The 13,841-nt window shown below is 42.6% G+C and overlaps 1 protein-coding gene across 1 annotated transcript in view; it reads left to right on the top strand.

Annotated features, from left to right (window-relative positions):
• The first annotated feature begins 38 nt into the window (after positions 1-38).
• SRP68 (signal recognition particle 68) overlaps positions 39-13,841 on the top strand; it is a 29,772-nt gene continuing 15,969 nt past the window's right edge. The window contains exons 1-8 of the mRNA XM_019644450.1: positions 39-236; positions 1,804-1,870; positions 4,785-4,898; positions 7,352-7,547; positions 8,121-8,203; positions 8,484-8,593; positions 8,955-9,037; positions 10,338-10,478. Of these exons, the coding sequence (XP_019499995.1) occupies positions 74-236; positions 1,804-1,870; positions 4,785-4,898; positions 7,352-7,547; positions 8,121-8,203; positions 8,484-8,593; positions 8,955-9,037; positions 10,338-10,478 (957 nt within the window). The 5' untranslated portion in view covers positions 39-73. The remainder of the gene's footprint in view (positions 237-1,803; positions 1,871-4,784; positions 4,899-7,351; positions 7,548-8,120; positions 8,204-8,483; positions 8,594-8,954; positions 9,038-10,337; positions 10,479-13,841) is intronic.

Raw genomic sequence — 13,841 nt, 5'->3', positions numbered from 1 at the left:
GCAGGTCCCGCTCTCTCCCGCCGCGGTCGTCACGCCTCCTCTATCCCGTCCTGCTCTGCGGCGCAGGGGCAAGATGGCTGCTGAGAAACAGGTTCCTGGCTGCAGTGGTGGCAGCGGCGGCAGCGGCGGCGGCGGCGGTGGACGCGGTGCCGGAGGAGAGGAAAATAAGGAAAACGAACGGCCATCAGCCGGATCGAAGGCAAACAAAGAATTCGGGGATAGCCTGAGTTTGGAGAGTATCCTAGAGTAATAGGGCCTAACTTGGAATGACTACGTGTCCATCTGGCGGGCCGGGGGCGGGAGAGGCAGCGGGTCCCCGCACGTCCTGGGCAGGAGAGGCCGAGGGGTGCTGTTTCTCTCGCCCTTACTTTTTGACACTCAGAGTTCCAGAGTGCGTATTTTGACCGGCCTTCCCTCGGATCTCCTTCGCCCTCCAGGCTGGGGAACGTCCTTTTCTTTCAGGCGGCACCGGGATATTGGGCAGATTTCGGCAGTTTCCCTTCAGTTCCCCAGTTGGTGGGCTGATGATGGGGATGACACCCTGGCCACCCCGGTGTGCTCCTGCCTCGGCACCTTGAGCCACTGGACTGGGGAGAGGAAACTGCAGTCTCGATGTTTTGACTTAATACTTTTGTCTGACAGCTGTCGGAGAACGGGTAGTAAAAATTACAGTTTGACGTTCTCAAAGTGAAGGCAAAGGTTGCCGGCTCTGAGGAGAAGCTTGTTGCCCATTTTGAGTATATATCATCCTAGCTTTTTAATATCACATGTGTAGCTTTCTTAATAGATCGGGTAGGCACTTTATCGCGGTGAGCGTCATTCAGATGAGCTAGAGGAATTGGTTTCCAGTTTTCCTCAGAGCGTAATCACAGTTGAGTGCTTATGACACTAGTTTGTGGCTTTTTGAAATGAAATAACAAATGGAGAAGATGTAGCTGAATTTCTGAAGTAATACATTTAGCCTGACATCTTAATGTAGTCAAGTTTTCAGGGGATTGGAGCTTTACTTTTTGAACTGGTAGTATAGTTCCAAATGGGTGTTAGAATGCCTTGATTTTACTACAAACCTTATATCTCTGCCCTTTTTTTGTTATTGAAATCTTTTAGTGTTCAACATTTAAAAATACACCTATAGAAAAGCATTGAGGAAACTTTAAAAGAGAACTAAAATTTTAGATAAATGTCATTGGACTTCCTAAAGTTTGGTACATAATCTTAAAATGTTTTAAGATTCTTAAAAAGGAGAGATTGGTCACGGCCTTTTCTGTTAAAGGAAAAACTTCAGTATTTTTATGCAAACTGTGGCCTAGTTTGGTTGGCACGTGCTAATCACAGGCTCATGCAGCACCACAGCTGTTAAGGAAAGTTAGATTTGGCAGATGTAGGAAATTATGCAAATAAAGGAGTAATAAACGTCATTTATAACCTGAACCTGCCTGAATGAGTGAAATACTGGGTCCAGGTATAAATCAGTGGGAACCACCCCAATTTTAGTCGGCATTTAGAATCCAGAAGCTTGATTTAAGCTGTTGGGTTTCAGTAATTCTTAATGGCTAATAGTGCCCTCCTTTTTAGTTTGAAAGTAGTAACAGTTCAGGCAATTAACTTTTTTTCTACACTCTTAGCCCTGTCCTGTGACAAGATAGTGATTGAAAATGCTTACAGGAAGTTTCACTGGTTAACATACTCAGTATTTCAGGAATGTTTAGTGCTGTGGTTTAATACACGTATAGACTAAGGGGGACACGTTTTGATTTATTTGGATTCTTGCCATTGTAAGTCTTTCCTTAATCTTGGCTCTAGTTCTTCAGATTATTAAGGAATCCCAGCAGCAGCATGGCTTACGGCATGGAGATTTTCAGAGGTACAGGTTAGTATCGTGTATAGGACGTGTGGCGTTTTCAAAGTTGGTTTGCCTTATTAAATGTCCTGCTTACTCTGCTGTATGAGAAGGTATACCCAGAATATCTAGCTCAGAACTTTTATTGAATCCCCAAAAGGTACTTTAAAATTTTAAATGTTCTAATGAATACAAGGAGCCAACCTCTTTAGCCATTTTGCCTCACAATATTGCAGGTACCTTGGAGACTTCTGCTGAAATTAACAGGCAGTTAACGGTCAGCACTTTTTTAACTTAACCATAGTTTAGAGTCTTGGTTAAATGCAAAGCTTTTCAGTGTTTTCAGCATTATATAAGGGGAATTTCATTATAATTTATTGGTAAATTTTTATAACAGCCTTCAAGTTGGAAAACAAATTTAATATGACACTTACAAAATAGAATAGACACCTAATGTATAATACAGTTCAGTACTTTGAAAGCAGGAATGTCCAACTGTTCCTATATTGTAGATACAGGCTTTGGCTACCTGATTTTTAAAAGTACTACTAAAATACTCTACATCTCAGGTTCTAAGGAGTCAGTCATGTGGTGAAGGGTCAGCAGTGATGGGGCAGAGTGAGCCAGGTGGGGAGCAGGAGGAATGAGGTGGGAGAAGTAGGCAGGGCCAAAATGTGTGCTGCCCAATAGGCCAGGGTAACCCGTTCAGATGCTCATCTAGGTGTGTGGTGGGGAGAAGCCATACACAGGAGACTGTTAGGACTCAATTTTTTTTTATTATTATTATTGAGGCAATTTACAAAAACAAATGAAAGAGATGATAGTACAACGAACCCATCACAAAATTATTACGACGATCAACTTTCTGCCTTCTTTGTTGCATCTGTTCCCTCTTCTTTTTTAAAAAACAACATTTTATTGAAGATTTTAAAAATAATTTTATTGAAGTATAACTTGCATACAGAGAAGTGTACAGAAATATAAAGCTACTTCTTTATTCAGTTTCCCCGGATTTTCTTTAAAATATGTTTCAATTATTTATTTTTTTTTTAAGATTTTTTTATTGCGGAATTGGGGGAGGGGAACAGTGTTGGGGAATTGGGGAAGGGGACCAGCCAAGTTGTTCTGCAATCTTCATTGTGGAGGGCTGCAGTCGCCATCTGGCTTCCTATCAGCAGCTCCTTGCCTCTAAGTTCAAGGTGCTGTGTTTAATCTTAGTTGCGGGTGAGCGTAGCCACCATCCCATGCGGGAGTCGAACCAGCAGCCTTGTTAAGAGCACACGCCCTATCCACTGAGCCATCTGGGCTGCAGCTCAACTCAAGGTGCTGAGTTCAGTCTTAGTTGCGGGTGGGCATAGCCCACCATCAAACACGCAATCTTGTTGTTACACCAGCTGAACCATCCTGCCACCTGTTGGCAGCTCAGCTCGGATGCAGTGTCACTGGCCCATGTGGGAATTGAACTGGCGGCCCTGTTGCTTAGAGTTCGCACTCTTAAGCCAACTCTTAACCAATTGAGCCACTCAGCCAGCCCTGTTTCAATTTTTTTTTTTTTATCTGAAATCATCTCAGACTTGCAGAAAATTTGCAGGAACATTGTAAATAACATTTTTTTCTGAACCATTGCAAGTAGCTTGCCTGCCTCATGCCCTTTGTCCCAATTTCTGTTTGTTTGTTTTGCTAGTTATTAATTTTATTCAATGTTGCATTTTAATTGTATTTTTTGGTGGTAAAATATACATAACATAAAATTGACTTCAGTGTATCCTTCAGTCATTTTTATGTCTTTAAGTACATACATACATTTTATATGTGTACCTACCAATAGTAGTTTTGGTCTTCTAGTTTTTTTTCTATGACTTTTTCATAAGTTTGCTCATATTGTATATACAATTTTACATCCCACTTTTTTGCTAAACATTCTCCCAGCCTTCAAAAATGTTCTATACACATGATTTTTAGTACTTGCATTATTACCCTATGTATAGGCATACCATAATTTATTTACCTTTTCCCCCAAGTTGGTTATGTACAATAGCCAGTTTCGTAGGTTTAAAAATTTTGTTCCCATAAATCTCTGTTCAGACTTCTTTGTCTGTATTTCTGATTATTTCTTGAGTATAGAAGAAGTAGACTTAGTTCAGGGAATATGAACTTTTTTTTTTTTTAACATTTTTCAGGATCTTGATAAATGTATCCATATTTCGAGAAATTTCTTAGCAATTTATATATTTTCCCCATAATGTATGAGTGGTCCATTTGGTTTTTATGTAAAAGGGTAAGTGATAATTAAATCAGAAATTATAAATGGAGGGAAAAAGCTATTATTTTTCTTTTTAATAAAAGAAAATTGTATTTTTACACTAATTTAATCAAAATACGTTTATTGAACGTCTATATGTTAGTCACTGTGTTAAGAAATTTGCAACTACAATCATCTTTGCACTGAAGGAGTTTATGTTAGTGAGACAGACATGTAAGAACAGAATTATAAGCCCTATATTATAATAGGAGGAAGAATAAAGAGCTACGTGAGCTTGGAAGGGAAGCTTGGTGAGAGGTTCCTACTCATTCTTTCCAAGCCCACCCTAGGTCCACTCCAGCGAAAGTGTTAACAAGAAGACAAGGATTGCTCACATCCTTTGCATTCACTTTGACCTTTGCCTTGTTTCCTTGGTTGCCGTTTTTTCTGCATGACCCTCCCCACCTAGAGTGTGCGTTCTTTGAGAATAGGTACTGTGTCCTCTATCTCTTTGTGTTTTCTGCCATACCATTCATACTGCCCTGCATGTTTTAAGTCAGTGAATCTTCCCAAGATGATGTGAGGTAGCTATAGTAATTATAAGTAGAATACCTCAAACCTTTGACCTCTTCTTATTGTAGAGTTTACTGTTGAAAGTACTATCAGCTTGGCTGACTGATTTTTGATTGTGGTTTCTTACAGGGGCTACTGTTCCCGTAGACAAAGACGTCTCCGGAAAACGCTCAACTTCAAGATGGGGAACAGACACAAGTTCACAGGGAAAAAAGTAACTGAAGATCTTCTGACCGATAACAGGTACTAACTGCTCAGTGCTAGGAGCTAAATGCTTTTTGCTAATACATTTATTAAACAATTACAGTGTGCAAGACGTTTTGCCAAACTCTTTAATTATCTCAGTGATTCTTTTAGCAGCTCTGAGGAGTGGGCGTTCTTACTGTTTCTGTGTTTTAAGATGAGGAAACTGAAGCTCAGAGTTTCAGTAACTTCTTGAAGAATCGTGGGGTGGTAAAAGTTAGTCAGTGATTGGAATCTAATTGGTTATTGGGTAAGGTTCTAGAATGGAAATTTCAGTGTCTAAGTGCTTACTTAGACATATCTTAGAGAAATCTGGCTGTGTGTAAATTATTCCAGAACAGTTCCGTATTTCAGTGCTGAGTGCAACCCATGCTTAGCATTTGCTGAAGGGTTAACCTGTCAAGCAACATATGTTGACGGTCTCTAGGACAGTTCTTCAGATTTCGGCATGTGGGCCAAATTGGTCCTCCTGCCACCCTTTTTTGTAAATTAAATTTTACTAGAACACAACCACACCATTTGTTTAGGTATTGATTACAGGTGCTTTTGTGCTATAGTAACAGTTTTTGTGACAGAGACCATATGTCCTACAAAGCCTGAAATATTTACTGCTGGGCCCTTTACAGAAAACGTTTGCTGCCCCCTGGCCTAGTATGTGGCCAGGACTGAGCTGAGCACCACATTGGATGTAGAAGGGTGGGGAGGCGTAGTTCTTGAAACTCGCTCATTGTGATCTTGTTGCGAGATGTTGGTCAAGTACAAAACAGGGAACACCACACGAAAGCGAAACTGCCATATTGGGTGTCATTTACTCTTCAGCTTTCTGAAGTCTTGGAAGGGAGTGGTTAGCTTGGGCAAGCCAGGAAGCCTGCATGGAGGAGGCTGGGCCCTGAAGGATTTGCGAGAGGAAAGACCATTCTGTGTCGGGAAACATCATGCCGTGGCGTCTGTGAATGCGCACCAGGAACTGCCATGCTCTGGACAGCAGCTCCTCTGCTCAGGCAGCAAAGAGGCTGGGAGCTTGTGTGTGGAGACAGAACTAGCGCATAGCGACCGAGATGGGAGGGGCCAGATGTATTGATTAAATCTGATGAGATCGAGTCAGGAGGAGTCTCTTATGATAGCAAAGTTCCTTATTTTGGAGAGAGAAGATTAAACTGATGTTTAAGGAAGATTAATCAAGGTAGTGGTTTAAAGAAAGAGTCACCGGGGCTGCCGAGTGGTGCATTGGTTAAGAGTTGGCTTTTGACGCCAGCTCTGAGCAGCAGGGTCTCGGTTTGGATTCCACATGAGGGCCAGTGACGCTGTGCCCTCTACAGCTAAGATGGTGAACAGCAGCTCGACCTGGAGCTGGGCTGCCGTGAGTCGCCGGTGACGGCATAGGCTGCAGCCTCTGCTGCAGTGGGCTGCCATAAGCTACTGTGAGTGGCCAGCAGCCAGCGTGAGTGGTCAGCAGCCGGTGTGAGCTGCCAAGAGCCGCTGTGAGCAGCCGTCCAGAGGCCGGCGACCGACCTGACTTACCCGGGAAGAGCGCAATGATAATACTAACATGGGCCAGTGAAGCAAAGTCCTCCACAATTAGACAGAAGAACAAAAGAACAGCAACTTGTCTGTTCCCCTGCCCCAATTCCCCAATAAAAAATCTTTAAAAAAAATAGAGTCACCATAATAATAATAAAGTAGCTAACTTATTTAGCACTTAGTAAGTGCTAGGCTCTGGTCTAAGTGTGTTACAGTATTACTGCATGGGAGAGTAAGGCACAGAAAGGTTAGGACTTTGCACAAAGTCACACAGCAAGTGAGTGATGGCACTGAAATTCCACCCCCAGACTGTAGAGCAGCAGTTCTCAACCTTTCACAGGGGTCACCTAAGACCATCAGAAAACACATATTTTCGATGGTCTTAGGAACCGAGACACCGCTCCTCTGTCCATCTCCAGGCCCACATGCAGATACACCCACATACGAGTACCCGGCGACCCCTGTGAAAGGGTCGTTCGACCCCCAAAGGGGTCGCAACCCACAGGTTGAGAAACGCTGCTGTAGAGCCTCCTTCTTAACCGCTTCAATGTATTGCTTCTTCAGGCCTTGGTTTCCAGCTGGTTTGGGATGAGGGAGGTATTGATTGAAAGATGAGGCCAGACTTGTTCCTGGACTGCCTCTACTTGCTAAAATTTGGGAGGGGTCAGTTTGGGTTTGCTGAGTTTGAGGTGGGAACAGACTTTCCAGTGAGTTGTGTCTGGTAAGTGATCAGAAACCTGAGGTACAGCCTGAGTTGGGAGCAGAGATGTGGATTTGGGAGTCATGGTTGATACTGTGAGAGGAGCAGTTAGGAAGAGAGCCAGGCACTGTGCAGAGAGAAGTAGAGAGGCTGAAGGTGGCCTTAGAGAATGTCTGAATCTGCTGCTCCTGGCCTTATTTGTTCAGCTCGTTTGTTCTTGTCTCTGGTTTAGATATTTGCTTCTGGTTCTGATGGATGCTGAAAGAGCCTGGAGCTATGCCATGCAGCTCAAACAGGAAGCCAACACTGAACCCCGAAAACGGTTCCATTTGTTGTCTCGCCTACGCAAAGCCGTGAAGCACGCAGAGGAATTGGAACGCTTGTGTGAGAGCAGCCGTGTGGACGCCAAGACCAAGCTAGAGGCTCAGGTCGGTGTCTTCACGTCAGCTGCGCTCCACTGTGGAGAGTGGAGACGAGACCTAAGAACAATACAGTTAAACAGATCAGAGTTTTTTACATTATAAATGGATAGTCAGGCGAGGAAAAAACTTGATCCTGCTTTTTCAAGATGAAGATGGTGTCTCTTGTTTTTGAGCCCCTCGTTTTTAATCATTAGCTCTAACTTTTAAAGAAAGCTCATGTTTCTTTTGATACATAGATGGAAAGCTTGCATCTGGGAGAGTTCACAAAATAATTTTTTAAAAGAGATCGACATTGCAAGTTTATATTCAACTTTTGATACTTATGTTATAGTCCCGAAGCTCGTTGTTAAGTCAAATGAAGAAAATAAATTTCCTTTATTTTGAAGTTCATTTGAAGTAAATGAATCATAACAATTTACCTGTGTGTCCCATTTTATTAGTGAAAAGTTTTTCTCTTTAAAAATCAACCTGATTAGCTCTCTATTCTTGATATCCAAGTTCAAAGCAAGTAGAGGAGATTGAGCTGTAACACTGGTCCATAGGTGTTGAATCAGTTTTTCTTTTCCTGTCGCCTCCCAGGCTTACACAGCTTACCTCTCAGGAATGCTGCGTTTTGAACATCAAGAGTGGAAAGCTGCCATCGAGGCTTTTAACAAATGCAAGTAAGTCCTCCTGTCCAAAGGCTGTGGCCAGTTTTGATTCTAGATAGTCAAGTTCAAGCTGCAAATCAGCTGATGATTGACTCTGTGAAAGGTAGTACAATTTCTTTTTTTTTTTTTCTCCCTTTAGAAATGTTGATTCTTCTCTTTCATCCTTAGAACATGCCAGTTCTGGTAGTTGGAAGAAGGGCCTCAAAGTGCTATGTTTTTTTGTAGCTACTGTGTTCCTTGTGAGTTGGTTTTCTTAAAGGCTGCTGTGTAATGTGATTTGCTTTCTTCACAGAACAATCTACGAGAAGCTCGCCAGCGCATTCACGGAAGAGCAGGCTGTGCTGTACAACCAGCGTGTGGAGGAGATCTCGCCCAACATCCGCTACTGTGCCTATAACATTGGTGAGCAGGGACCACGTTGGCATTGGGGGCGGCCTGGTGGTAGCCCATCTCAGAGAGCCCAGAGAGTGTATTTCACTTTCTTCCCTTTCCCTTGCATCCGTCCTTGACATGGGTTTTTGTTAATGAAAAAGGTAGAGCTGTCCAAGTCAGCCCTGCTCAGAATCGCAGAAGGCAGTTCCTTTGCTTTTGCTCCCATCATGCCATCTTCTTCACCCCCACGAGCTTTGTGCAAAGACTGGGATTCACTGCAACGTGCTTGTGGAGGGTGGAGCTCTTTCAAGTCAGCCTTGAACCTAGTGGTTCTCGAGAATACAGACCAGACCCTTGAGGATTGTCCACTCAATCTCTCTGTCTTTTTCAGGGGACCAGTCAGCTATCAATGAACTCATGCAGATGAGATTGAGGTCTGGGGGCACCGAGGGTCTCCTGGCAGAAAAATTGGAGGTAATCTAGTATGTACATTTTTGTGACAAGTCTTTGGTTTGAAAAAGGCCAGAAAAAGAAGTAATCCACAATACCAACCCAATATAATTGCAATTAATATATGCATATTTATATCTACATTTTTAACAAAAAACCGTTTTCATTGAATTATTTTCTTTTTTGTGTGTGTTTTGTTTTTTTAATTTTATTGGGGAACAGCCATGGTCATTGGTTACACAATGCTTTCATGCCACAATGGCACAGTTGACTCCCTTAAGGAGGGCACAGCTCACAGTGGCCCACGTGGTTATCAAACCCATAACCTTGGTGTTATCAGCATGATGCTCTAACCAACTGAGCTAACTGGTCACCCCTTTCATTTAATATTTTTAAGTATTCAACTTTTTTTTAACATGTTACATTTATTTTCTAAGCAATATAGGCTCATAGAGAAAGTGGGGAATACAAAAGATGGAGGGGAAATAGAATGACATGGGTTACCACCCAGAGGTAACCACTATTAATAATGTGATGAAGATCTTGTAGACTTTGGTATGTGTGGGGAAAAAGGCTTGTATTTTAAAAATGGGATTTCCGTATGCACTGTTTAGTAACATTTTTTTTTTTTTTTTTTTTTAGCTGAGCCATCCTGCCACCTGTTGGCAGCTCAGCAGCAGCTCAACTCGGGCTGGGAATCGAACCGCTGTTGCTCAGAGCTCAAACGCTTGAGCGAGCTCTTAACCAACTGAGCCAATCAGCCGGCCCTAACATTTGTTTTAATTATCATGTCACATGCAGTTTTTCCATTTCAGTACATACGTTTCCACATCATCGTCTTTTGTTAGCTGCATGGTACTCCTTTTATTGAACCATTTCACCATTATTAAGTGGTAAACAGTGTTACCGTGAATATCTGTATGCCCAGTTTTTGTACACATTCTTAGTTATTTCCTTAGGATAAATTCCTAAAAGTGGAATTGAATGTTTTGGAAGCTTTTGGTACATATCGACAAATATCTTAAGTGTCTACTAATTTACATTTCTGCTTGTGGTATATATAGATATGCTTTTCTTCTGACATCCTTACCAAAACTTCGTGTTGGGCTTTTTAACCTTCTATCATGTCCTTTTAACAATTTGAGTTTCTGTAAGCTAAGATACATTATACCAAGGAGGAATTAAAATCTAAATTTGTATATGCTCTACCTTATAAGGAAGAATATGTTGGTTATAGAAAGAGAGAAATAATCATTTCCTATTATTTCACCTCGGTCACTCCTATCCACAGTTAAAACTTGAACTGTTTAAAACTCCTTTCCAGGCATTGATCACACAGACGCGAGCCAAGCAGGCAGCTACCATGAGCGAGGTGGAGTGGAGAGGGAGAACCGTTCCAGTGAAGATCGACAAAGTGAGGATCTTTTTATTGGGATTAGCTGACAACGAGGCCGCCATTGCCCAGGTAAGAAGGAAGCACCTGCTCTCTCTTCTGCACATGTCTGAAGGTTGTCCTTGTTTAAGATGTAGTATTTTGCCAGTGTTCATTTATCACAGCACACAAATGCATCTTAATACTGTTGGGTATTTGGTAACAGTCTCAAGACTGCACCCTGTTGGCTGAAATTATTTTAAAAGCTGCGTTTATAGAGAACTTCTTATGTTTAAAGGGCAAAGAAATTGACAGTGACAGTCATCAACAGAAAAATGGAAGCAGTAAGAGGCTGGCTTACGGTGAGGAGTAACTTTTGGCCCAGCAGGTAGTGCGGCAGCTTAGCTGTCATGTCCCTCGTGTTTCTCTGACCTCGTGTCCTAGCCTTAAAGGGGCCGCCTCATGTTCGTGGGCCTTTGACGCAGAGCCCAGCTAAGCCGGACTGTCTTGGTTGGTGTGCGATGTGTATGTAATATTTATGCAAAGCTCACCACTTGATGCTGCTTACTGACTTAATTGTTGCCTATTTGTGTGAACAACCAAATGAGGTCCAAAAGTTGAGCGATCCTGGCGATCTTGGTTTGTACAACGTAGACAGTGATGAGGGCACTTTGTAGAGCTTCTCCTCCATATGAGGTGAAGAGCATCTAAATAAAAGGCCAGGCTGCTGAGTGTGGCTGCAGCCTCGCCAGGGACCAGTGGTGTTTCATAAGACTTCACAGTAAGCTGCTGCACCCTGAATAATTAGATGAGGTGCTTTGTTAGTTGTACTGACGAGTGGTTTTAAGCACCCAGACTTTTCAGTGACTTGTTCCAAAATAGCTCCTTTGGGTTGGGGGCAGCTTTCAGCAATTGAATTTCTTTGTGCCTTTGTCTGTGTTGCATATTGCCCACTCATTGCCTTTTTATTTGCTTAAAGCACAGAAGACTAGAATACCAGAAAGTTGGGTTTTTTGCCTTAAACTAAAAGATCGAGAAATTTTCTGAGGGCATTTCATTGACGCTATGGTATGATGGAATCTCTTCTGGACTAGGGCTCTGCTGGCAACCATTTCGATTTTGTGATTGGGTTAATTCTTTTGTTTTAAAGTGATACATGCTGGAAGAAAGCTGCCTTTGGTCACAACGAGGCAGGGATACTGGCTAGAATAGGGGTGGAGGGAGGCCCGTAGGGGCCAATTAAATGGGGGCACTTTAGGGATGAGGCCACAGAATATGTCAGATAAAGGACAAGAAAAGCTAACAGTTATTAAGTTTTCAAAGTTATTCAGCTTAAAGTTTTGCAAATATAAATGATGTTTTAAGACAATCAAACTATAGTCTCACTTCCCATATACCTTCATTGATCCTGTGCTGTACTAAAAGGAAAACAGTATATTTCCTTTTAATCTTTTTCGTATTTATGAGATGTTATATACGTTTTCCTTGTGATTATACTGAGATCCGATTTTGTATCCTGTTTTCATTAATGTATTTGTAAGGCTTTTTCACGTTCTTACAAATCATTTCACAAAACTTTTTTTTTTTTTTTTTTAAGATTTTATTGGGGAATTGAGGGAGGGGAACAGCCTAGTTGTTGTCCTTCAGTCTTAGTTGTGGAGGGCGCAGCTAGCTCAGCTCCAAGTCCAGTAGACTCAGCTCAAGGTGCTGTGTTCAATCTTAGTTGCGGGTGGACATAGCCACCATCCCATGTGGGAGTCGAACCAGCAGACTTGTTGTTAAGAGCGCATGCTCTATCCACTGAGCTATCCGGGCGGCAGCTCAGCTCAAGGTGTCGAGTTCAGTTTTAGTTGCGGGTGGGCGTAGCCACCATCCCATGTGGGAGTCGAACCAGCAGCCTTGTTGTTAAGAGCACACGCTCTATCCTTTGAGCCACCCGGGCAGCAGCTCAGCTCAGGGTGCCAAGTTCAGTCTTTAGTTGCGGGGTAGGCATAGCCCACCATCTAGAACAGGCAACCTTGTTAATAGGAGCATGTGCTCTCACTAGCTGAGCCATCCTGCCACCTGTTGGCAGTTCAGCGGCAGCTCAGCTCAAGCACAGCTCACTGGCCCATGTGGGAATCAAACTGGCGACCCTGTGGCTCAGAGCTTGCCCTCTTGAGCAAGCTGTTAACCAACTGAGCCACTTGGCCGGCCCCACAAAACTTTTGAAATACCTAGTGGTCACCTGGACAGAGATACCCTAGGGATGAGCAAAGGAGGATCATGACCCCACCCCCACCCCCACCTTAATGTCCCAGACATGCTGCTTCAGGCTCTTAAGTTTTTATTGTTCTAACCCTATGAGGTGGGGGACACTCCCGTTTTACAGGTGGAAAACCGGTCTCAGAGAGACTCTATAATGCCCACATCCATATACCTGATAGAAGGGAATGCCCGCATGTAAAACCATGCCCCTTTGACTCCAAAACTCACGTTCCTTGAACTTTCCCACATGTCCTGTTAGATTCAACAGGAAGGCTAGTGATAGGATGGTTTTGTTCGGCTTTGGTGAGTGGCTAAATGTCATTTCACTTAGCAAAGTACACAAGCAGGGTCCCGGGCCCTGGTAAGGACCTGGATAAGCAGAGCCTTGATTGAAACAAATAGTCCTGGCAGAGGAGTCAGCTCTAATTCAGTGGGTTAGTGAGGGAAGAGTTTCTCATGTGGGAGGAGAAGGTGTAGGGGTGTTTTATCTGAATTTATCTTTTTCTTGTTTTTTACACATAATTAGAACATAAAAACATATATAGGGGAGGTCTTTTTGCCCCATTTGTAAAAGTTGGGGCTGAATTAGACCAAGTGAAAGCCTTTTGCAGCTGCACGTGAAGCCTTTACCTTTCAAATTGAAGATCACCTCAGTCTTGTGATGACTGGTCGAGCTTTGTGCAACCTGTATTCTTCAGTTACAGTTGGCATTCAATATTATATTAGTCTCAGGTGTACAGCATAGTGGTTAGACATGGATATCATTCATGAAGTGATGCCCCGATTAGTTTAGTGCCCACCTGGCACTATACATGTTTATTACAGCATTACTGACTTTATTCTCTATGCTGTACTTTACACCCCTCTGATGATTTCATGACTACCAATTTGTACTTCTCAATCCCTTCATTTTTAAGAAGATTATTCTCAAACTTGAGTTTTAGTATAGTTAGAAGTTTGACTTTTGGGTATCCAGGCCATAGCCACCCCTTCTAAGGCAGTTCAGGATTGGCTAAAATTTTGGTAATATTGGCAAGAGAAAGCAGCAACATTAGTCCAACCTTGAGTAGATAAAAAATATTCGAAGTCAGCCATCGCAGCACAACTGCTGCTATTTCTGTGTTCCCATCTCATCTTCAGCGTGCGTGTTTTTATAGTTAAATATATGCTATTTCATATCCATCTCTAATATACACAGATATTGGCAGG

This window comes from Hipposideros armiger, unplaced genomic scaffold, assembly GCF_001890085.2.
Source record: "Hipposideros armiger isolate ML-2016 unplaced genomic scaffold, ASM189008v1 scaffold_87, whole genome shotgun sequence".
NCBI classification, from domain to species: Eukaryota; Metazoa; Chordata; class Mammalia; order Chiroptera; family Hipposideridae; genus Hipposideros; species Hipposideros armiger.
Note: the sequence above shows the minus strand (reverse complement) of the source record. Positions and strands in the feature narration are given on the sequence as shown.